The sequence below is a fragment of the Anolis sagrei genome, chromosome 8, assembly GCF_037176765.1.
Source record: "Anolis sagrei isolate rAnoSag1 chromosome 8, rAnoSag1.mat, whole genome shotgun sequence".
Classification (NCBI taxonomy): domain Eukaryota; kingdom Metazoa; phylum Chordata; class Lepidosauria; order Squamata; family Dactyloidae; genus Anolis; species Anolis sagrei.
The window spans coordinates 28,751,443-28,776,735 of NC_090028.1; the positions used below are offsets into that span (position 1 = coordinate 28,751,443).

General features: G+C 44.5%; 1 protein-coding gene across 1 annotated transcript in view; it reads left to right on the top strand.

Moving 5' to 3' along the window:
* Positions 1-1,807: 1,807 nt before the first annotated feature.
* Positions 1,808-25,293, top strand: part of CYB5B (cytochrome b5 type B) — a 30,854-nt gene continuing 7,368 nt past the window's right edge. The window contains exons 1-3 of the mRNA XM_060788106.2: positions 1,808-2,036; positions 11,750-11,878; positions 14,111-14,137. Coding sequence (XP_060644089.2) covers positions 1,896-2,036; positions 11,750-11,878; positions 14,111-14,137 — 297 coding nt within the window. The 5' untranslated portion in view covers positions 1,808-1,895. The remainder of the gene's footprint in view (positions 2,037-11,749; positions 11,879-14,110; positions 14,138-25,293) is intronic.

Consider the following 25,293-nt stretch of genomic DNA (forward strand, 5'->3'; position numbering starts at 1 on the left):
GTGAGTGAAGGTAGTGCAAGTCCCATCATCCAAAGTCCATCCCCTTTCAAACTGCAGCAGGATGTAGAGTGGATCATGGGGGCTCTGTGTGCCAAGTGTGGTCTTGATTGGTCATTAGAAGAGAGTTGCAGGAATCTTTGGAAGGGAGTGGAGGTACTTGTAGTCCCATCATCCATGGTCTGTCCTCCTCCAAACTGCACCAGGATGTAGAGTGGGTCATTGGAGCTCCATGTGGCAAGTGTAGTCTTGATTAGTCATTGGCGAGGGTCTCAGTGGTCTCAAGAAGTGAGCAAAGGTACTGCAAGTCCCATAATCCATCTCCAAAGTTTTCCAAACAACACCAGGACGTAATGTGGGTCATGAGAGGTCTATATGGCAAGTTTGGTCTTGATCCGTCATTGGATGAGGTTTGCAGAGGTCTCAGAATGTGAGTGAAGGTACTGGAAGTTCCATCATCCATGGTCCACCCTTCTCCAAAACTGCAGCAGGATGTAGAGTGGGTCATGGGGGCTCTGTATGCTAACTTTGGTCTTGATTGGTCATTAGATGAGTTTTGCAGCAGTCTTGGGTAGTGGAGGTACTTGAAGACCCATCATCCATGGTCTGTCGTCCTCCAAACTGCTCCAGGATGTAGAGTGGGTCATTGAAGCTCCATGTGCCAAGTTTAGTCTTGATAAGTCATTGGCGAGGGTCTCAGTGGTCTCAGGAAGTGAGTGAAGTGACTGCAAGTCCCATCATCCATTGTTAAATTCTTCCAAACCACACCAGGATGTAGATTGGGTCATGCTGGGTCTCTGTGTGAATTGTGGTCCTGATCCATCATCGTTGGCAGTTGTAATGGTCTTAAGAAGGGAGTGCAGGTATTGCAAGTCCCATTGTCCATGGTGCATCCTCCTTCAAACTGCACCTGGATGTAGAGTGCATCATGGAGACAGTGTGCCAAGTTTGGTATTTATTGGTAATTGGATGAGGGTTGCAGTGGTCTGAAGAATTGAGCAATGGTACTGCAAGTCCCATAATCCACGGTCCATCCCCGGCCAAACCACACCAGGACGTAAAGTGGGTCATGAGAGGTCTATGTGCGAAGTTTGGTCCTGATCAGTCATTGGATAAGGTTAACAGCGGTCTCAGAATGTGAGTGGTGGTACTGCAAGTCCCATCATCCATGGTTCATCCTCCTCCAAACTGCAGTAGGATGTAGAGTGGGTGATGGGGGCTCTGTGTGCCTATTTTGGTCTGTATTGGGAGTGTTCTGACCCAGCCCCCTCTGGCCTTTCCTTTCCTCTCTTTCTCATCTTGGAATCTTGCATTTGAGGCTGGCCAATCAGAGACCATATGCAAATTTCTTTCTGTCATGCCCCGTTTCTGCCATGAACCCTCTTCTCCACCAGGGGCTCCTATTGAAGCTGGCCAATCAGAGACCATATGCAAATAGCACCACAGCGGCAGCCAATCAGAATGCTGGCACATACCCCTTCCGCCCTCCGCACCTCTGTCCTTCCCATACAAACACTCTTCTTTATTATATATACAGATAAGTAAATGCATGTCTATCTACTACACAATTCACAATGGAGGCCTATCCTGATTCTGGACGTGTCCCCAATTGACCAGAGGTTGACGGCTGTCAATCAACGAGCAAACCCACCCACGGCTGCCAGTAAGAAAAGAGTGGGGCTCGCAGGTGAGGAGACGTCGGCGTTTCATTGGTTGTGAGAGAAAATGCCCATCCCCGATTGGCCTATTGCAAAGACGTCCTCCCGCCCCCTCCTTCCCAGATAACCAATCAGGCGAATGTCCCGCCCCTCTGCTCAGCCGGCGAGGGGGCGTGGCTTCGAGCACGGCCTTGCGAGTCCGAGAGTCCTGTGCTGGCTGGCGAGGCGCGCGAGGGCCCAATGGGGACGCAGGAGGCCGGCGGCAGCGGCGGCGGGGGCCCGTTCTTCACCTTGGCCGAGGTAGCGAAGCGGAGCACCGGCAAAGAGACCTGGCTGGTCATCCACGGGCGCGTCTACGACGTCACCCGCTTCCTGGACGAGGTGGGTCGGCTGCCTTACGCAAATGAGGCCCGCTCTCCCCTCAGGAGGGGGAAAGCCGTCTCGGAGAGACCCGGATGTGGGCGGGGCCTGGTTGCCTCACACATACGGGGGCGGGGCCACCGTGGGGCAGAGGCCACGCCCCCTCGGAGCCTGGAAATCCACCTCTCAGGTTTTTTTTCAGGAAGTTGGATTAGAAATCCAATGCCCTTGGCGGTTCAAGTGGTATCAAAGTGCGTTAATTCTACAGTGTAGATGCAGCCTTAGAGCCGTCGCAAACTGTGTTCCTGCGAGAGAAAACCTTGCTAGCATGTCCCTGACGTCACGAGACTCCGCCTCTCTCCCCGCCCCTTTCTCTGCCCCTTTCTCCATGCGAGCGTGGTTTTTCCTTTGCTAGGGCAGCATTGCCCGCATTTTCTCTCAGTTGGCAGAATTCAACTGAGAGAAAATGCGGGCAATGCTGCCCTAGCAAAGGAAAAACCACGCTCGCAAAGAGAAAGGGGCGGAGAAAGGGGCGGGGAGAGAGGCGCAGGCTCATGACGTCAGGGACTTGCTAGCAAGGATTTCTCCAGCAGAAACCTAGTTTGCGACGGGCCTTAGATTGCTATTGGGATCTGCATTATTATCATTATTATTTAATGAAATATTTAATAAATGACTCTATTACTGCTTGCCTGCTTAAGGCAGGTAAGATCTACAGAGACACTCGCTGACCGCAAGAAGGTCCTCCATTGTGCATGTGGCAGGGCTCAGGTTGCATTGCAGCAGGTGGGCAGTGGTTTGAAGGAATCCCACTGGAACATTGCAGCGCACCCAAATACCTGGGAGTCACTCTGGACCGTGCTCTGACCTACAAGAAGCACTGCCTGAACAAACAAAAAGTGGGTGCTAGAAACAATATCATACGAAAGCTGGCTGGCACAACCTGGGGATCACAACCAGACACAGTGAAGACAGTAGCCCTTGCGCTTTGCTACTCTGCTGCTGAATATGCATGCCCAGTGTGGAGCACATCTCACCACGTTAAAACAGTGGATGTGGCTCTTAATGAGACATGCCGCATTATCACAGGGTGTCTGCGCCCTACACCACAGGAGAAATTACACTGCTTAGCCAGTATTGCACCACCTGACATCCGCCAGGAAAGTGCAGCCAATAGTGAAAGGACCAAGGCAGAGACATATCCAGCTCATCCCTTGTTTGGGTATCAGCCAGTATGTCAATGACTTAAATCAAGAAATAGTTTTCTTAGATCTACAGAGACACTCGCTGGAACACCTCAGCAAACGAGAGTCCAAAAGTGGCAGGCTCAAACCCAGCACCTCAATCAATGGCTGATACCAAATGAGAGACTGCCCCCTGGGCACACAGAAGACTGGGCGACTTGGAAGGCACTGAACAGACTGCGCTCTGGCACCACGAGATGCAGAGCCAAGCTTCAGAAATGGGGCTACAAAGTGGAATCCTCGACATGCGAGTGCGGAGAGGAGCAAACCACTGACCACCTGCTGCAATGCAACCTGAGTCCTGCCACATGCACAATGGAGATTTAACTACCAAACTCACAAGTTTTGTATTTGTCTGTTTGTTTGCTTTGTTCTCTTAGAAATGTAATATAATGGACTGGTTGCTCTGACACGACAAATAAGTATCATGTCATCAGCAACCATACCATTGTATTACATTTCTAACAGAACAAAACAAATAAACAAAATAAACAGTACGATTAATATAGCTCACAAGTAGACAATAACACACAGGAATTTAAAAACCTATGGCTGGGCTAGATGTAATAGTTAAAACTTTAAAAATAAATGCTGGACATGAACAGAGGATGTATCTAGTAGGAGGGTTTTAAATCAAAAGTAAGGAGCAAACCGATGGGTAATTAAAGTGCTTCTCAGAGTATTTGCAGCAGATTGTTTCCTTTATGTTATGTTGTCATATATTTTCAGTAATTGCAGTGGTTCTATTTTAAGTTATGTTAATTTGACCTATTTTTTATTTTTTTGTATAACAATACAAAAACAGAAAGGAAGAAACCATGAAAATGAACAAAATATGGTTACCAATATTTTAAAAAACCTCAAAAATCAGGACAATAAATAAAGAACAACACCCAGAATACAGGGAAATTCCAGACAAGAATCAATCAGGGGCAGCTAACACCTCCCAACAAAGGATTTCCCCAGGCAGGAAGCAGGTAGGCTTTAATAATAATAATAATAACACTTTATTTGTACCCCGCTACCATCTCCCCAAGGGACTTGGTGCGGCTTACATGAGGCCGAGCCCAAACACAACAATACAAGCAATAATAACAACAACAATACAAGCAATTAAAAACATAAACAATAAAATACACAACATAATCAATAAGACAACACACAGTTAAAAACAATGGGAAGGCCAAATGTAGAGTTAAAATTGGAAATAATGCTGGGACATGGACGAAAGGTGATACTGCTGTTTGTGGAAGGGCTTTGAAGCTAGCAGGCTATTCAATGCTAATCAAGCTGGTTAGTTGCAACATTCACACTTGCCTCCAACAGACAAGAGTTCCTTCTCCGACCCTGGACATCCCACACAGATATAAACCCCATTTTCCTAGTTTCCAACAGGCCTCACAACCTCTGACGATGCCTGCTATAGATGTGGGGGAAATGTCAGGAGAGAATGCTTCATCAAAATATACAAAGATGCAAATATTAAAACATAATTAAACAAAAACAGCACTTAAAAATCACAGTTAAAATCCATCGAAATATATGCAAATATTAAAACCACAGCACCCCCTGACTAGATGTACCAGTATATATGTTTTGTGTATACAAAACTCTTTTAGTGATTGTGTTTATTAGAATGTTATTTGTTACTGTGTTTATACTTTTTTTCTATGAAATTCTGATGATGTTGCTTGTTTATGTTCTGGTTTTATTTTGCTGTAACGTTGTCCGGGCTTGGCCTCATGTAAGCCGCTCCGAATATCCATTGGGGAGATAGTGGCGGGGTATAAATAAAGATTATTATTATTATTATTATTATTATTATTATTAGTCTTGATGGCCAACTATTTAAATGGTGTATTCCCCCCCCCCCCCTTTTTTTCTTAATTTATTTAATGGGACAGGGTTGTCACTGAGGCCTTATTTATATTGCCATATCCAGATTGTTTGTTTTGAACTGGATTATATTGCAACGTAGACGCAGCCTGAATTTTCCAAGGCCTTTTTTGACCAAAGATGGGGCAGTTAAAGTGGTGTCACACTGCATTAGTTCCACAAGTGCAGAATCATTCAAGTGGCTCAACAGTTTAGAGGCCATTTGGTCAGAGTTTTGCAAGCCAGTTGATTGCTGGTCTGTTTGTATGTCGATGGGTGACTACTTAAAACCAGTTTTGTTTATAGTGTGATGCAATGGAAGTGAAGACATTGGACTCTCGGGCGGCAGAGGCGCCTTGGAATGAAGGAGACCTGGCTGCTCCGGAAAGATTCGCAATGATTTCCTAAGACGCCTTTCCTTTATATTAGCCCTTGAAAGACAATCTATTTGGAGTGCCCTTTGTCCTGGTATACAACCAGATATACAGCTCAAATATACACCACAATAAAACAGAACTGCCATAATGCGACAGAGAAATCTGTAAATAATAATAAATCAAGAGGGACTCGGTGACCGGACCACACTTTAAAGGTCTGAGCAAACAATAATACTTTGGTCTAGAGCCGAAAACATTGTCATATTGGTAACCCTTGTACTTCGATGGTATGAAGACACATGATGTCCTTCTTTTAGTGAGGATGATGATGAATAGGATCCACAAAGTAGGTTCATAACGAATGTTGCAAACAACTCTGATTAGAAAGGAGTATCTGAAATACCGGTATTCTTCTGGGGCTGCGTCTACACCAGGCATGAGCAAACTTGGGCCCTCCAGGTGTTTTGGACTTCAACTCCCACAATTCCTAACAGCCGGTAGGCTGTTAGGAATTGTGGGAGTTGAAGTCCAAAACACCTGGAGGGCCCAAGTTTGCCCATGCCTGGTCGACACTGTAGAATTGATGTACTTTGGCACCACTATACCTGCCATACTCAGTGCTATGGGATCATGAGAGTTGTAGTTTTGCAAGGCCTTTAGCTGTCAATTGTCCTAGAGCACGCTGGACCTCATCAAACTACAAATCCCAGGCTTCCATAGCATTGAGGCATGGCAGTCACAAATGGAGTCAAATTGACTGGTATATTTGGTGTGTATTGCCCTAAATTAAGGGAGAAAAAGAGCGATTGTTGTGTCTTTTCCAGGCAGACTGGCCATATTCCAGAAGCATTCTCTCCTGACGTTTCACCTGCATCTATGGCAGGTATCCTCAGAGGCTGTGAGGTCTGTTGGAAACTAGGAAAATGGGGTTTATATATCCGTGGAATGTCCAAGGTGGGAGGAAGAACCCTTGCGTAACAGTAAATACAGAACAACACTAAAAAACGGGGGAATTCCAGCCAAGAAACAATCAGGACCAGCTAATCACCTCCCAATGAAGGATTCCCCCATGCAATAAGAAGCCAGACCTTGAAAACTGCTAGGCCATTAAATTCTAATTATGGTATGTTGTTATATGTTTTTCGGGCTGTATGGCCATGTTTTAGAAGCATTCTCTCCTGACGTTTCGCCTGCATCTATGGCAGGCATCCTCAGAGGTTGTGAGGTCCTACAACAACCCAATGATTCTGACTATGAAAGCCTTTGACTAATCAAGGTGGCCAGTTGCTACATTCACACCTACCTCCAACAGACAAGAGTTCTTTCTCCCACTCTGGACATTCCACAGATATATAAACCCCACTTTCCTAGTTTCCAACAGACCTCACAACCTTTGAGGATACCTGCCATAGATGCAGGCGAAACATCAGGAGAGAATGCTTCTGGAACATGGTGAGACAGCCCCAAAACACACAACAACCCAGTGATTCCAGCCATGAAAGCCTTCAACAACATAGTGATTGCAGTGTTTTATACGTTTTAATACCTAGTGATTCCAGCCATGAAAGCCTTTGACAATATAAAGAGGGATATAAGTAATAAAAAACTAATAATAATAATAATAATAATAATAATAATAATAATAATCTAATAATAATTTCAACAGTGTAGATGCCCCTTAGGCTGCAGAGTAAACAAGTAGTTGCTTTGAGTTTCCTTTCAGAGAGGAAATTGTGACAAAAATAATAACAACAATAACAATATTTCTGCAGTCCTTTATAACTGAATTATTGACTAACATGAGCCCAGCAAAGAGCATTTTGAAGTTTTCCTGTTCCAGTATTGCTTGGCTTGTGGCCTTCTATTCTTTGCTTGAAAATTGGGGAAAATATAGCAGAGTTTAATTCGTAACCGAGTATATAACTACAAATAATTTGAGCATTTTGACTCAAGTTCAGTTCTTGCAATTTTATTTTTTGTATCCCATCCCAATATCATAGAATGATAGAGTTGGAAGAGATCTCATGGGCCATCTAGTCTACCCCATGCTATGCAGAAAATGCACAGTCAAGGTACTGCCAATAGATGGCCATCCAGCGTCTGTTTAAAAGTCTCCAAGCAAGGAGCCCCCACCACAATCCAAGGCAGAGAGTTCCACTGCTGAACAGCTTTTCCCATTTTGGTCTAATCTTACTACCTTTTAACATAATACCTATCAACACAAAGAAGAATGTCCCTTTTCTTTGCAGATGAGAACCTACTAAGACAGCATTTCTCAACCTGGGGTTGGGTTTCAGAGAGGTCACCAAAGACCATCCAAAAACACATATTTTTGATGGTCTTAGAAACCCCTTTGGCAGAGAAGTCTGAAGATCTCTCCACCTGCCCTTCTCTTCCTTTTTGGAACCTGACTGCAAATCCTCCCTACAAAAGCCTTCCACCGCTGTGATTGGCCGGCCTCTCAGCAAAGGGAAGGGCTGTTTCTGAGACTCCAGGCGGGGAGGGGAGAGCAGGCGTGCTCAGTGCATGGTAGCGTGGTGTGCATGTGCGGGCAAGGGAGAGCGGGCAAGGCTGGAGGGAGGCTTGCGTCAGCGAGTCCCTTCAAGGTATGGGGATTCTGTGTGGGAAGTTTGACCCAATTCTATCGTTGGTGGGGTTCAGAATGTTCTTTGATTGTAGGTGAACGGTAAATCCCAGCAATTACAACTCCCAAATATCAAGGTCTATTTTCCGCAAACTCCACCAGTGTTCACATTTGCGCATATTGAGTATTGGCACCAAGTTTGGTCCAGATCCATCATTGTTTGAGTCCACAGTGCTCTCTGAATGTAGGTGAACTACAACTCCAAAACTCAAGGTCAATGACCACCAAACCCTTCCAGTATTTTCTATTGGTCATGGGAGTTCTGTGTGCCAAGTTTGTGTCAATTTCATCATTGGTGGAGTTCAAAATGGTCTTTGATTGTAGGTGAACTATACATCCCAGCAACTACAACTCCCAAATGACAAAATCAATCCCTCCCCAAACGCCACCAGTATTCAAATTTGGGCGTATCGGGTATTTGTGCCAAATTTGGTCCAGTGAATGAAAATACATCCTGCATATCAGATATTTACATTACGATTCATAACAGTAGCTAAATGACAGTTATGAAGTCGCAACAAAAATAATTTTATGGTTGGGGGTCAACACAACATGAGGGGTTGCAGCATTAGGAAGGTTGAGAAACATCATACTAAGGAATGAAAGCAAAGGGACCCGATGCTGATGAAAGTCACTTGAGCAACAGGGCTGTTGTGTGTTCTCCTCTCCCAGAAAGGCAGACGGGATTTGTGTCAGCCTATATATATGTGTGGTCTGTTCTTCACTTTGAAGTCTAACCACAAAGAGAGAGGACAAAGTCAATTGCTGGGGGCTTAGCTGAAGCCGTTGCCTTGCCTTGCCCTTTGTTGTCTTTCTGGGGAGAAATGTGAGGCCTGCCAGAGGGGGAAGCCGGTTGACGTCAATGGGGGGTGGCCCCCTCACCTGCCTACAGAGCCTACCTTACCTCGGGGCCCCTTGAGGGCTTGTCTGGGCCTGTTTTCCCAGCTTTGCCCCTTCTGACCCCACGAAAGACAGTGGACTTGACAACCTGGGGACATGGAGCCCAACGTCATTCATTGCCGTCAACAGTCTCCCTTGCTAGGATGATCTTGTGCCCTGATACTGTCTCTACCAGGGTCACACGACCAACAGCAACATGTGCTGTCGGTCTGTCTCCAGACACACTTTTATAATATTACAAAAAGGAGAGTGTGACTTCTGAATCTTCTATACAGCCCCCGTATCCACTATTCCACTTACTCCTTCCAGGATGGAGGGGAATTGTTTCTTTAGGAATTTGCTAGGTCCACCACTTAATTGCTTCCCTAGAAGCACCCACATTTGGATACTGGTGGGGTTGGGAGGGATTGATTTTGTCACTTGGGAATTGTAATTGTTGGGATTTATAGTTCAGCATTCTGAACTCCACCAACGATTAAATTGAACCAAACTTGGCACACAGAACTCCCATGACTAACAGAAAATACTGGAAGGGTTTGGTGGGCATTGACCTCCAGAGAGCACTGTGGACTCAAGCAATGATTGATCTATGTATTGTCGAAGGCTTCCATGGCTGGAATCACTGGGTTGTTGTAGGTTTTTTGGGCTATATGGCCATGCTCTAGAAGCATTCTCTCCTGACATTTCGCCTGCATCTATGGCAAGCATCCTCAGAGGTTGTGAGGTCTGTTGGAACTAGGAAAATTGGCTTTATATATCTGTGGAATGTCCAGGGTGGGAGAAAGAACTCTTGTCTGTTGGAGGTAGGTGTGAATGTTTCCGTTAGCCACCTTGATTAACATTTGATGGGCTGGCAGTTTTTTGGTGTGGCTTGTTAATGCCTAGGGAATATTTTGTTAAGAAGTAATTAGCTCTCCCTGATTGTTTCCTCTCTGGAGTTGCCCTGTATTTGAGTGTTGTTTTACTGTTATAATTTTAGACTTTTTTAAAAATACTGGTAGCCAGATTTTGTTCATTTTCATGGTTTCCTCCTTTCTGTTGAAATTGTCCACATGCTTGTGGATTTCAATGCGTAGCCTGATATGGTGGTTGTGAGAGTGGTTCAGCATTTCTGTATTCTCAAGTAACCTGCTGTGTCCAGGTTGGTTCATCAGGTGCTCTGCTATGGCTGACTTCTCTGGTTGAAGCAGTCTGCAGTGCCTTTCATGTTCCTTGATTCGTGTTTGGGCAATGCTGCTGCGTTTGGTGGTCCCTATGTAGACTTGTCCACAGCTGCATGGTATCTGGTAGACAAGAGAGGATCTCTCTTGTCCTTTGCTGAACGTAGCATTTGTTGGATTTTCTTTGTGGGTCTGTAGATAGTTTGTATGTTGTGTTTCCTCATAAGCTTCCCAATGCAGTCAGTGGTTCCCTTGATGTATGGCAAGAACAGTTTTCCTCTGGATCTTTGTCTTGACTCTCGTGGCTTGTTCTTGGCCTTGCAGTTCTTCTGATGTCTGAGGTGGAGTCTCCATTGGCCTGTAGAGACCAGTTGAGGTGGTTCAGTTCATCTTGGAGGAGGTGGGCTTCGCAGATTCTTGGATCTAGATGATGAATGTAGACCAAACTTGACACGAATACTCAATATGCCCAAATGTGAACACTGGTGGAGTTTGGGGAAAGTAGACCTTGACATTTGGGAGTTGTAGTTGCTGGGATGTATACTTCACCTACACTCAAAGAGCTATCTTGATCCCCACCAACGATAGAATGGGTCCAAAACTTTCCACACAGAACCCCCATGACTAACAGAAAATATTGTGTTTTCTGGTGGTCTTTGGTGAGCCCTCTGACACCCCCTTGTGACCCCCCCAAGGGATCCCGACCCACAGGATGAGAAACATTGATCTATACTGTAGAATTAATGTAGTTCAACTCCAGTTCATTGCTTCCCTGGAAGTTGACATGGAGTTGCACTGGAGGACCTTGCAAATCCCTAAAGAGTACATCAATGCTGTAGAATGAATTGTATCACTTTTAACTGCTATGGCATCCTGAGAATTGTCGTTTTACACCCACGGCTGTTAGATTAGGGTCGTATCTACACCATTGAATTAATGCAGCTAGATATACTGCTTTATCTCTCAATGTTATACGATGTTGGGATTTATAGTTTGGTGAAGCTCCAGTCATCTTTGGAGAGAAGGCTCAAAACTGCAACTCCCAGGATCCCATGGCAGTCAAAGTGGTGTCCAACTGAATTCATTCTACTGTATAGATGCATCCTAAGAATTTCTTCCAGTGCTATTCTGCAATATGCTGGGACCAGAAGTCTGCTTATTTCATGGCGTTTGGACATGTTCATGGTTTTAGGAAGGTGTGATTCATTGGAACATCTCCCCTGTGGATATATGGGTCGTATTGTGTATAAATAACTCTCTATGTGAATTAAGTGCTGTTTTTGTTTCAATGTACTTTTGGCCTCCAGAGTCACCACCCTTTTGAAAGCTGGGTTTCAGACAATGGCAGCAGCACTGAAAGCGGGAGGAAATAATAAAAAAAAATCAACTCAAGTCCTCACAGGAGGAAGCTGAGGGTTGTGCCAGGAAGACTTGGCATTTATTGGGTTATATATGTAAAGACTCCTGCGCTTGGCCACTAAAAGTGGGGTCCTACTCTTGCTTTTTCCTTATGCTCTTTGTCAATTCTTGTCAGCATCCCGGTGGAGAGGAGGTTCTGCTTGAACAAGCCGGTCAGGATGCAACGGAGAGCTTTGATGATGTGGGCCACTCTGAAGACGCCCATGAAATGCTCAGACAGTACCTCATAGGAGAAGTTCACCCGGTGAGACACTGCTCCTATTATTATTATTATTATTATTATTATTATTATTATTATGACACAAAAATACAGTATGTCACAGGAAACAAGATATATATGCTGGATTTTGTATTATTATTATTATTATTATTATTATTATTATTATTTTACTGACACAAAAGCACAGTATGTCAGAGCAAACGAGATCTATATGCTGGATTTCGTATCACAAAATCACAAGTCAAACACTTCCCAAGCATCTAGGACTGTGTGATGTATTTTCAAATGATGAGTGCAGATCTAAGTAAAGTGGCCTTTTGCAGTTGACAGATCGTGATTTTTGTCAATGGTTATTGTTCCCAAATGCTGGCTGAGATCTTTTGGCATGGCACCCAGTGCGCCAGTGACCACTGGGACCACCTGTACTGGTTTATGCCAGAGCCTTTGCAGTTCGATTTTGAGATCTGAGTTTTTCCTGTTGTTTTTCCTCAGTGTGGCTGTCACCTGGTATGGCGACATCAATAATCCAGATTTTTTTCTTTTCCACAATCGTGATGTCTGGTGTATTGTGTTCCAAAACTTTGTCATTCTGGATTCGAAAGTCCCACAGTATTTTTGCGTGTTCATTTTCCATTACCTTTGCAGATTTATGATCCCACCAATTCTTTACTGCTTGCAGGTGGTACTTGTGACGTAAGTTCCAGTGAATCATCTGGGCCACAGGGTTGTGTCTTTGTTTGTAGTCCGCCTGTGCAATTTTCTTGCAACAGCTGAGGATATGATCCATGGTTTCATCCGCTTATTATTATTATTATTATTATTATTATTATTATTATTATTGCCACCTAAAGTTTTTAATGCTAAGATAGCTTCCCAGCTGCAGTATTCTTCCAGCACCTGAACTGGGGGCCTAACATCAAAAATAGACCAACAGCAAATACAGTTTTTGAGAGCCCTTTTCCAGCTTCCCAGATGTGTCCCATTCTGTGTCTTATTACTTGAATCCAGGGAAACACCCCTGTCAATAAGAACCTGGGGGTGAGCACTTAAATATTAACTCAAGATCAGAGTTTTAGTTTAGGATCCGGTTTGATTCATCACTTTGCTCAGGATGAGTACATAAGCAGTTGGTTTAAGATCAATTCTAAGAAAGCCTCCTTCATCGGCCTTTCCGCATCCCTCCTAAATCATCTGGGTTGTGACATGGCTCTCAAATCAATCAAACAGAGATGGTGGGACATTGTCTTTTTTGAGCTACACTCTCGTTCTTATGTATCTTGCTCCCCTTGTGCCCTGTCCATACATCATGTTGGGCTTTTCCATGCAGCAAATTATCTAAAGAACTTGACTGTGGCCAAATACCGCTGCCTATTTTTCAAAGCAAGGTGCAATGTGCTCTCGTCTGAATGGCTGTGTGGGAGATTTGCAGGTACTCCATACCATGAAAGATTCTGCCCATGTAACAAACTGGAAGTAGAATGCATCTACCACATTGTGCTGTCATGCAGTTTCTATTGTTGTGAACCGCTGTGAGTTGCCTTCGGGCTGAGAACAGCGGTATATAAGTAAGGTAAATAAATAAATAAATCAATATGAACAGGCCTGAGCACACATAATCAGCCCGCTACTGAGAAACTTACCAGCAAGTCCAGGGAAATTTTATGTGAAGTTTCTACTTAGTGACAACCTTCCCCATGTGATCTTGGTGGTTGCCAAGTTTCTTTCTGAGGCAGCCAGAATTAGACAATTCCCAATTTTAGACACAGGCTGAAACATGCCTACAAAAGACATGTCCTTCTTGCAGTGAATGGCCACTCTCTTAGCACAAAAGCATTCTCAGAAATAGTCTCCTTATGTGTTTTGGAAGGACAGCATAGCGGTTAGTCTAGCATCTTGTGTGACTTTGGTCAACTTAAGTTGGGAAGGTTTTTTGGTTTTTGGGGTTTTTTGGAAAATTGGTTCTTTTATTGTCTAGAGCGGGTCTACTGGAGCAGTTAATTCCCAGGGAAGTTCTTTCTTTTCCTTCTCCATTGAAGACGAGAGAAAGGGCAACCTCTATATAGAGTTTTGGGGGGCCAAAACCCTGAGAGGCAGAGGAGGAATGCGTTATTCCTGGTCTGGTCTCGACCAAGGCCTTGAGTATTAACTTGTCTCTGGCAACTGAGAGGCAAGGGGGGGGGGGGGGGCGGCAATCAGGTTGGGAAGGGCCTGCTCTTCTTAACTATCTTTGCCTCTTCTTTTGTGTTCTCTCCACAGGATGACTTGAAGCCAGGCAGTTCCAAGGTAAGCCTCTTTTCTTGTTGAAGAAACTGCAACATTTTTTATAGTTTTAAACTGTTTTTATTATGAATTTTATTATGTGATTTAACGTGTTTTAAATGATGTGTTTATGTGTGTTTGGCATCTAATTGTTGCCAGTTTGTACGCCGCCCTGAGTCGTCTTTGGGCTGAAAAGGGCAGGATAAAAATGTAGTAAATCTATATAAATAAAAATGTAATGTTCATTTGTGGGATTAACGTAACTCAAAAACCACTGGAAGAATTGACACCAAATTTGGACACAAGATGCCTATCAGGCCAATGAATGACCATCACTCATAAAACACTGAAAAACACAACAGAAGGGACTTAAAAAGCCAAAAAAGCAAAAAGGTGCTACAGCGCATGCGCAAAATCACACACACACACACACACACACACACACACACACACACACATATATATACAAACACACATATATACACATAGGTAAAGGTAAAGGTTTTCCCCTGATATTAAGTCCAGTCATTTCCATATGTGTATATACACGTATACACAAGTATATACACACACATATACACACCTATTCACACACAAAACACATATACACAGACAGGGCCACAGCAACACAGGCCAGGGGACGGCTAGTCTTATATAAATAAAAATGTAATGTTCGTTTGTGGGATTAACGTAACTCAAAAACTACTGGAAGAATTGACACCAAATTTGGACACAATACACCTATCAGGCCAATGAGTGACCATCACTCATATAAACACTGGAGCCCCTGGTGGCGCAGTGGGTTAAACCCCTGTGCTGCCACGACTGAAGACTGACAGGTCACAGGTTCGAATCCGGGGAGAGGCGGATGAGTTCCCCCTATCGGCTCCAGCTCCTCATGCGGGGACATGAGAAAGCCTCCCACAAGGATGATAAAAACATCAAATCATCCAGGCGTCCCCTGGGCAACATCCTTGCAGATGGCCAATTCTCTCACACCAGAAGCGACTTGAAGTTTCTCAAGTCGCTCCTGACACGACAAAAAAAAAAAAAACAACTGAAAAACATAGCAGAAGAGACTTAAAACCCCCAAAACCAAAAATTACATTACAACGCATGCGCAAAACCACATATATACACAAACACACATATATACACACATACACACACTCATATACACACACAAAACACATATACACAGATTGGGCCACAGCAACGTGTGGCAGGGAACAGTTAGTAAATAAATAAATGAATAACAACCCCTTCTCCTCGTGAGTGGGGAAATGTCCTTTGTGAAGAGTGATCAGTGTGTCCAAAAGGTTACCCAATTCTTAAGTGGCCTGATCCTCTGAGGCTTAAGAAAAGGGGCCATCAACCTATTGTCTATATTGTGAAATGCTTGAGAGTCCATTCAACAAAATGCAGACCCAGGGCATCTTGTGGCACCTGAGTCAGGAAGCACTGGCCAGAGTTTATAAAAAGGTCACCTTGCCCCATGTTTTATACATACATATATGAAATTATTGGGGACATGGAGCATATACAGGGCTTCATAAAAGGATTAGGGGGCATGCAGGGTTGGGAAGAGATGGGTCCTTGTTGTGGTTGTTAGTCCTTCTGCAGATTGGCCAAAACTTAACTCTTACTATAACATTCCAGCCTGGTGTCCTTGGCAAAACTATGAATTCCCTGATTATGAACTATCTTTTATTTTGGTGGGGGGGGGGGGGGGATCACCTCTGACTACAGTAAGATGGAGGCATCTGGGAAAAGGGCATGAAGGCCGCGATTATCTTGCTGTTACTCAGGAGCAGGGAAGATCCCATTGGCTGCAAACAAACTGAATTAAACTGAATTTGGAGAGTTTTCCAGGCTGTATGGCCATGTTCCAAAAGCATTCTGTTCTGATGTTTCGCCTCCATCTATAGCAGGCATCTTCAGAGGTTGTGAGTGTTGTCGAACAATTTAGAGTGGCTGTGGATAGAGAGATCCAAGCCATTGTGGCTCGCCTAGTGAGAAAAGAAGCCAGTATTCCAGAATAAATCTCACCAAGTTGAAGAGAAAGCACCAAGGTTTTATTTCATCCCAGCTGGAAAGGATGACGATTGCAGTAGCCTGCCAACAAAATTGACATAACCCACCGGGTTATACATTATATATAGCCTTCAGATTCAAAGGTTCCCATGCCCACCCCCCGCACCTCTGAGCTGGCTTTGTTATGACTGGCTGTGACATCAGCAAGCCAGGAGGAGACCCAATGAGGGCTCTGGCCCTGCTTTTGGCCACCCAGCCAATGAGGTGGAAGGGAGGTGGGCAACAGGGAAACAATGAAGAAATGTCTAGTTCACAGGATTAAGAATGGCCGGGGCTTTAGGCTCTCAAGCCTGGCCTAGGTTATTGTTTGATTCCTTTAAAATAACATCTTTGTCTGGCCCCCGAGAGGCCAAGTCCCTCTTTTTTCCTTGCTGCAATATGAAGTTCATTGTTGAAGCAGATACTTGGTTTTGGATCAGGATGTGAGACAGTAGGGAGGCAGTGACAAAATCCCCGGTACCTCGCCGATAGAGAAATGCCCTTTATGTTGGGTGATCCAGTATGTCCATAGACCTTATTGTTCTGGATGGCCTGGCTATCAGCCCTCCGAGGTCCAGATAGATAGAGTCATTTATCTGTTGTCCATGCAAATGGATCTGGTGGGGTCCTTTGTTGGGGAATTACTGGCTCAGGAAATTAGGAAACCCCAAGAGCCATGAGTTGCTGGTTCATGAAAAAGGTTGCTTTCCTTCATATTTTCTTATATATACATACATACATATAGGGAATGAGGAATGGGGCAAGGGAGCATACACAGAGTTCATAGGAAAAGGAGGAATCATGCAGGGTCTAAGGGGAAGTCACGTCAACCCCCCCCCCCCAAAGTCCATAAAAGTTCATAAAGTTTGACAAGAGTTTATAAAAGTTCCTATAAAGTTCATGAAAGTTCATAGGAGTTCATGGGGGGTGCACGGAAGTTCAGGGGAACACTGAGTAGTCGGAGTCCATTCATAAAAACAGGAGGAGAAATAGGGGATTATGGGATCAATATAGCCTGGTGTCCTTGGCAAAACTATGAATTCCCTGATTTTGAAGGGGGGGGGGGGGCTCCTCCGATCACATGAGTTCTGTTGGAAACTAGGAAAATGGGGTTTATATATCTGTGGAATGTCCAGGGTGGGAGAAAGAACTCTTGTCTGTTTGAAACTGCTATGCCATTAAATACTAATCAAGATGGCCAATTGAAACATTCATACCTACCTCAAACAGACAAGCGTTCTTTCTCTCACTCTGGACATTCCACAGATGTATAAACCTAATTTCCAACAGACCTCACAACCTCTAAGGATGTCTGCCATAGATGCAGGCCAAACGTCAGGAGAGAATGCTTCTGGAACATGGCCATACAGCCCAGAAAACTCACAACAACCCAGTGATTCCCACCATGAAAGACTGACAATGCAATTTGGTGTTTACAATTTGCTCCCAAATACTTCCTTGTGTGTTCGACAATTTCCTAGCAATTTCAGGGAGGCCTTTTCCCCCAATGGGATTGGAGTGCAAAATGTGGACTCTGAGGAGATGTCATGGAGTCCAAAACACCTGGAGGGCCACAGGTTGGACACTGCTGGTCTGAATGCATGCAAAAGCAAAGTGCATCTAAAATAATGTAAACAGGTAAATGAGCTACCAAAGGCGTCAAAGCTGTAAATCATTCAAAACCACAAACGCCAAGGCTGGATTAGGGCAACTGGAGTGAATCCAAAGGCAGGGGAAACTCTTTTGTGCCTCTGGGGTGAGCCTTTGAGCAGGAACGGAACCCTTCCAAGCTCTAAGAGACTGGGGAAACCAGTGCAGCCCAGTGATCCCAGCGCCAGGTGAACCGTGGGTAATCGTAATGTCTTGGCGGGCGCACTTTCCCACGTTTTTTGGGGAAGGCGCCTTTGTCTGCCCGAATCAACAGACTGGTGTGCTGCGCTGCCCAGATGCCTGGCGGATCGGATCAGTCGTTGACAAATGTTGGAGGAGGATTAAAACATTTTTCCCTGCGGGGCTTGAGGTATTGTCTTCTTCCCCAGTTTCATGTCAACAAAGGCTTGGAGCCAGGGCCTTTGGACTCTCTCCCTTGAGAGGCAGAATCATAGAAGAGTTGGGACGAGACCCTAGAGTGAATTATCTAGCGACCCAATATTATAGAGTCCAAGAACTGGAAGGGACTCCAGAGGCCATCTAGTCCAGACAATACCATCAAAGCCTTCCTGACAGATGGACATCCAGCCTCTAATTAAAGACTTCCAGAGAAGGAGACTCCATTAGACTTTTAGGAAGTTACATTCCAAAACTGTTGGAATACACCCCATAAAGACCATCTAGTCCTAGCCCCCTCTGCCATAAAGGAAGACACAATATGATCTCTCCCAAAAGATGGCCATCCAGCCTCTGCTTTGACTTCCAGAGAAGGAGACCCCACTAGGCTTTTAGAAGGTCTGCATTCTTCTAGAGTTGGAAGGGACCCCAAAGGCTACCCAATCCCTTTCTGCAAGATTGGAAGGCACCATCAAAACCCTCCCGACAGATGGCCATCCAGCCTCTGCTTAGACTTCCAAAGAACGAGACCCCACTAGGCTTTTAGGAGGTCTGCATTCTTCTAGAGTTGGAAGGGACCCCAAAGGCTATCCAATCCTTTTCTGCCAGATAGGAAAGCACCATCAAAAACCCTCCCGACAGATGGCTGTCCAGCAACTGCTAAAAGGCCTCCAGAGAACGAAGCTCTGCTGGACTACTAGAAAATTATATTCCACTAGAGTTGGAAGTGGCATGTAACCTGACCTGCTTCTGCCAGATAAAAAGACACAATCAAAGCCCTCCCAACAGATGGACATCCAGAGAAGGAGACTCCATTGGATTCTTGGGAAGTTACATTCCAAAAGAGTTGGAATACACCCCATAATGGCTATCTAGTCCTAGCCCCCTCTGCCATAAAGGAAGACACAATTTGATCTCTCCCAAAAGATGGCTAACTAGCCTCTGCTTAAACTTCCAGAGAAGGAGACTCCACTAGGCTTTTTGGAGGTCTGCATTCTTCTAGAGTTGGAAGGGACCCCAAAGACTATCCAATCCCTTTCTGCCATCAAAACTCTCTGGACAGATAGCCATCCAGCCACTGCTAAAAGGTCTCCAAAGAAGAAAGCTCTGCTGGACTCCTAGGAAGTCTATATTCCACTAGATTTGTAAGTAGCATCTAATGTGCCAGACAAAAAGGCACTATCAAAGCCCTCCCAAGAGATGGCCATCCAGCCTTGGTTCAAGTGTCCCTTCCCTATCACTGGTTTATCCATGGAGGCTCTGGTCAATCCCCTATGGCCTCCCTCCGGAGTCCATCCTGCAGAGCCTTGTGCAAAGGCAATACCAGCCTCTTAGGAATCTGTGGCCATACCTTTCTGTGATTTATGGCCCTCCAAACAGCCTTGGCCCCTTGTTGTTCCTGCAAACACACAGGCTGCAGTTTCATGTGTAAAGCCTCCCAGACGGAGAGTTTCGCAGGGAGAGGGGAACTCATAAATAGATATGTGTCTGTGAGGAGGCTAGTGAAGCAGGGCCGGTTTTGCCCCTTGTTTCTTGAATGCAGGGGGGCTGAGTGGGCTTCCAGTGCCTTTCTATGTCTCCCCTTCCCCAGTTTGTTCTCTTTTAAAGATACTAAAATAAGTCAGAGAAAGGTTCTTTTGCAAGAGAAGAGGCCCCAATCCCTTTTTACTCCACATCATGTGCTTTTGTGTTCTCTTTTCTGAAACAATGGCTGTCTCTCTATCTGAGAAGAGGCTTTCACAGGTCACGCAATGGCATGTAATGGAGCTGTAATTGGAGCTGTAATTGTCTATTACAACTCCTTATAATCCGCCATTTGCTCCAGAAAAGACTTAGGATCACGGACTGATAAAATTGGAAGGGACCTCCAGGGGCTATCCAGTCCAACCCCCTTCTGCCATAAAGGAAAACACCATCAAATCCCTCCCGACAGATGACCATCCAGCTTCCCTGGCAACATGGAATCACAGAGTCATAGAGTTGGAAGAGACCTCATAGGCCATCCAGTCCAACCCCCTGAAAGAAGCAGGAAAATTGCATTCAAAGCACTCCCAACAGATGGCCATCCAACCTCTGTTTAAAAGCTTCCAAAAAAGGAGCTTTTACTTACTTATTTATTTATTTATTTATGTATTATTTAACACTTTTATTTCTCGATCTTCTCACCTCCGTAGAGGGACTCAGACCAGCTTACAGCAAGGATTCAATGCTACTAATACAAGTTAAAACATCGTACAACAATGCAAGATTAAAATACATATAGATAAAATACATATATACCAAATCGCCAAGGTAAAATCATATTCAACTCAGTCCGCATATGTGGTCATTCACTTTGGTCTGTAACCAGTCTCAGCCATTATTCTGGGAATGTTTCGTTCCATAACCAGGATTTCACTAGCCTCCTGAAGGACAAGAGGGAGGGGGCAGATCTAATCTCGCTGAGGAGAGTTCCATAGCCGAGGGGCCACCACAGAGAAGGCCCTGTCTCTTGTTCCCACCAAATGCGCTTGCGAAGGTGGTGGGACTGAGAGCAGGACCTCTCCGGAAGATCTTAATGTCCTTGATGGTTCATAGGGGAGAATACGTTCGGACAGGTAAACTGGGCCGGAACCGCCCAGTGTACCTGTTTACCTGTTCTACCACACTCTGGGGCAAAGAGTTCCACTGCTGAACAGCTCTCACAGTCAGGAAGTTCTTCCTAATGTTCAGATAGAATCTCCTTTCTTGTAGTTTGAAGCCATTGTTCTGCGTCCTAGTCTCCAGGGCAGCAGAAAAAAAGTTTTCTCCCTTTGACTTCCTCAACATATTCCACTTAGACACAGAGAGAAAAGCTAGCAGCTATACCGATTAGGAAGGCATGCTAGTTTTAACTGGAAAGGAAGATAGGAAATAGGTTTGCCCACTATTTTTTATGGTGGGTGCATCTACACTGTAGAATTGATGCAGTTTGGCACAACCTTAACCTTCATTGTCTCATTGCTATGGAGGCTGGTGAGGTCCCAGCATCCCTTGGTGAAAGGTTTTTCTAAAACGACAACTCCCAGCATCCCATAGCATTGAACCAGGGCAATTAAAGAGGCATTGAACTGTGATAATTCTGTAATTATAATACAGGGTTAGTCAAAATGAATAGGCCAATAAGAAAATTAATTGTACCCGAATGTATGTTTACTGTAACCATTATTGGCCTATTCATTTTGACTAACCCTGTATTTTATTTATTTATTTATTTGCAGCATTTTTACTCCACCCTTCTCAACCCCCCCCCCCCCACGGGGACGACGACGACTCAGAGCCGCTAACAATGGCAGCAATTCGATGCCACAAATCAATAACACAGTATAAAACCATAAATACATAGAGAGTTAAAACAATAGTAATTAATTATAACCAAATTATCATAACAGTCATTAAAATAATACTCAATCCACAAACCCATTGATAGAACATAAACCTTTGCTTTACATTCTACAGTGTTGATGCACCTATAGTCTTAAGCTTTGGTGTGGCACTTTTCTTTTGTTGCTCTACCCAGCAGGGTGACTTGGTCAAATAAACCTATTGAAGGATCACCTCGCTCCTAGTGTCCAATTGGATAGAGACAATCCGATTAGATTGTGTGATATGTGATGTTATTTTATGTGATGTGTTTTATAATGTTTAATGTTTTATCAGGGAAGGGTCAATTTTGATGTTTTGTACTGTTTTTTATCGATAGCATTGAATTGTTGCCAACACTGTGAACCACCCTGAGTCCCTGTTGGGGTTGAGAGGAGTGGTATACAAATACCACAGCTAAATAAATAAATAAATAAATAGATAGATAAAAGGGGTTTTTTTTGGGGCCAGAAAGAAAGAGAAACACATTGTTGGGGAAAATAAACAAAACATTCCCTGGGTAGATGTGTGAATTAATTACTTTTCTCACATCCTCCCTTTGCTTTTTGTCTCAGGGCAAGCAATGAGATCAAACCAAACAGCAGAGTCTTTATCTGTAGTAAGCAGAGATTTACAATGCAGTCTCTGACCTTGTTTGCTGCTCACTGCTTTAATAAGCACACTTGAGCTCTGGCTTTCATCCAGACTTTTTAAGGAGTTGCCTATGTACAACTATTTACTAGAGGTGTGCATTTTGTTTGACTTGGATTTTGTGTGGTTTTAATAGTTGATTTTAATGTATTTAATGTATTGATGGTTTTTCATTTGTATTTATTGTAATGTATGTGTCTATTGTATTTATATGCTATGTGTGTATGGCATTGAATTATTGCCAATTTGGAAGCCGCTTTGAGCCCCTTTTGGGGTGAATTAGAGGTAAAAATACAGTAAGTAAGTAAATAAATAAATGATGGCTGGTTTCCCAATGGGAAGGTTTGTACCAGAATGGTTTCCTGTGGTCAGCACTGAAGTGGACCCTCCTCATGCAGACTAAAGTTTCCAGTGCCCTGGTTTTGCATTTGTCCTTTTTCAAAATGGCCCTCATCCCACTTAAGACTGCCTTTGTGTCTGTTTTGTGTCTTCTCTCCTCTGCCAGGCTTAACCCTGGGCTGCCTTTTGCATGCGGGCCTCCTCTTCCTCCTCGCTTGTTCAGTGTTGGCTTTCTCTGCCTGCAAAGCAGCTTCTGTGAGTGTCAAGCACTAACTCTCACCTTCTCCAAGCGTTCCTCCATATTTCCCCTTTGTTTTTGCACTGTTGTGGGGCTAGGACTACAGCTCCCAGAACCCCCTCCCCATTCTGAAAGGGTTTGTCTTCCTATCTGCTTGCATCTTCTCTCTCCAGCATTCATGACCGTACACAGAAATCAGGACTATGAGGGGCCTGGTTGATCCTGGCCTTGGTGTTTAGTGATATGAGTTCACATTTGAGGATCTCATCTAGGTTCAAAGTCCTAGTCTTCTACTTTCTGGATGAGATCGGAGGCTTCTTGTTTGCGGTTTGCAAATAAGGAGTTGAAGGCTGAAATGCGACAGTGAGATTTAAAGGACTCAAGTTGGACACTGTTGTTATATTTGTTGATTGAGCAACTCATGGCGTCCGTAGAGATAGAGGGCACTGTGGCCTCTAAAAACAAAGATGCTTGTCTCCATGAGAAGACTCCGTTTCCATTTTCCTTCCACTTTGAGATGTTGGAAGCGCCACTTTGGCGCTGCCTCTTCCTTTATCTTCCTCTTTGGAGCTCCTAAATGAACTTCTGGCAAGGAGTCCATGAAGTTGCTCTATAGCAGTGTTCCTCAACCTGGGGGTAGGGACCCCGGGGGGGGGGGGGGGTCACGAGGCGGTATCAGAGAAGTCTCCCAAGGCCATCAGAAAACACAGCCTTTTCTGTTGGTCATGGGGGTTCTGTGTCGGAAGTTTGGCCCAATTCTATCATTGGTGGGGTTCAGAATGCTCTTTCATTGTAGGTGAACTATAAATCCCAGTAACTACAACTCCCAAATGTCAAGGTCTATTTTCCCCAAACTCCACTAGTGGTCATATTTGGGTATATTGAGTATTTGTGCCAAGTTTGGTCCAGATTCATCATTGTTTGAGACCACAGTGCTCTCTGGATGAACTACAATTCCAAAACTCAAGGTCAATGCCCACCAAACCCTTCCAGTATTTTCTGTTGGTCATGCGAGTTCTGTGTGCCAAGTTTGGTTCAATTCCATCATTGAAGTCCAAAACACCCAGAGGGCTGAAGTTTGTACATGCCGTTATTTCTGGACACTTAGGTTGAAGCACTTCCTCAATGTAGACACCTTCTGAAGGCATGATGTGACACACGGACAATAGCAGAAGGTGTCCCTATTGGCCTTTGTGGTTGGGGTCTGGTTCAGGCCCAGCCTTTGATGCCTGGAGATGTTCACTATCGGCTATTAGGAATTGTGGGAGTTGAAGTCCAAAACACCTGGAGGGCTGAAGTCTGCACATACTGTGACTTCTGGACCTTTGGATTGAAGTACTTCCTCAGTGTAGACACATTATGAAGGCATGATGCGACCTATGGGCAATAGCAGAAGGTGTCCCGCTTGGCCTTTGCGGTTGGCGTCTGGGTCAAGCCTTTGATGCCTGGAGATGTTCACTATCGGCTGTTAAGAATTGTGGGAGTTGAAGTCCAAAACACCTGGAGGGCTGAAGTCTGCACATACTGTGACTTCTGTAGCCTTGGGTTGAAGTACTTCCTGAAGGTAGACACCTTCTGAAGGCATGATGTGACCCATGGACAATAGCAGAAGTTGTCCCCCTTGGCCTTTGTGGTTGGCGTCTGGGTCAGGCCCAGCCTTTGATGCCTGGAGATGTTCCCACTTCGGGTCAGCGTCTGATCAGGAGGTGTTGCGCCAAAGGGAAAAGTGTTGCACCTTGAAGTATCGTGGGGTCGCTTCAATGGCCTAAAAGGCGACGGCGGACCTCAAGGCTTTGACCCAGAGAACCTCAGACAGGGAAGTGGTGAGCTTCTACAAAAATGGAGGAAAGGGAAGAAGGAGAGAGAAACCAAAGGGGAAGCGGTAGGGCTTTGGGACAACTGAATTTGGAGAAAGCTAGAATGAACTTGTTCTCTGCTTTGTAGGCTCAGTGGATTCGAATGAAATAAAGTTCCGTTTCAACATTAGGAAGACCTTGTCAGAAATATTAAAAATTAACTTGGGATTATTAATTACAAAAATGTGAGTCAAGCACTAAAAGAGTTAATGGATGCAAAGACTCAACAAAAGCTGCAGTTCTATATAAGCAGGCGTGCCTGCAGCTTAGTAGGCCTCTGTGTTGGTTTGCCTCAGTGGAGAAAGATCTCAGTCTGTGAGAGAAGGCCTCACAGTGTGAGGTAGGCCTTAGTCTGTGAGAGAAGCCTCTGTGTGAGGTAAGCTTCAATATGAGAAGGCCTCGTGTGTGAAGCTCCAGTGTGAAGGTTGATTTTTATTTGTGTCATGGAAACCCTTTTCTTGTAAATAGTGCAACTATATTATTTTGCTATAAAGAAAAGCCTCCTATGGAAGAGATAACATTGGCCTGTATGTTTTTGTTCTTTTTGACTGTATATTTATGGGGAGGGTATTTTGCTAGTTAACCCGCTCGCCCAA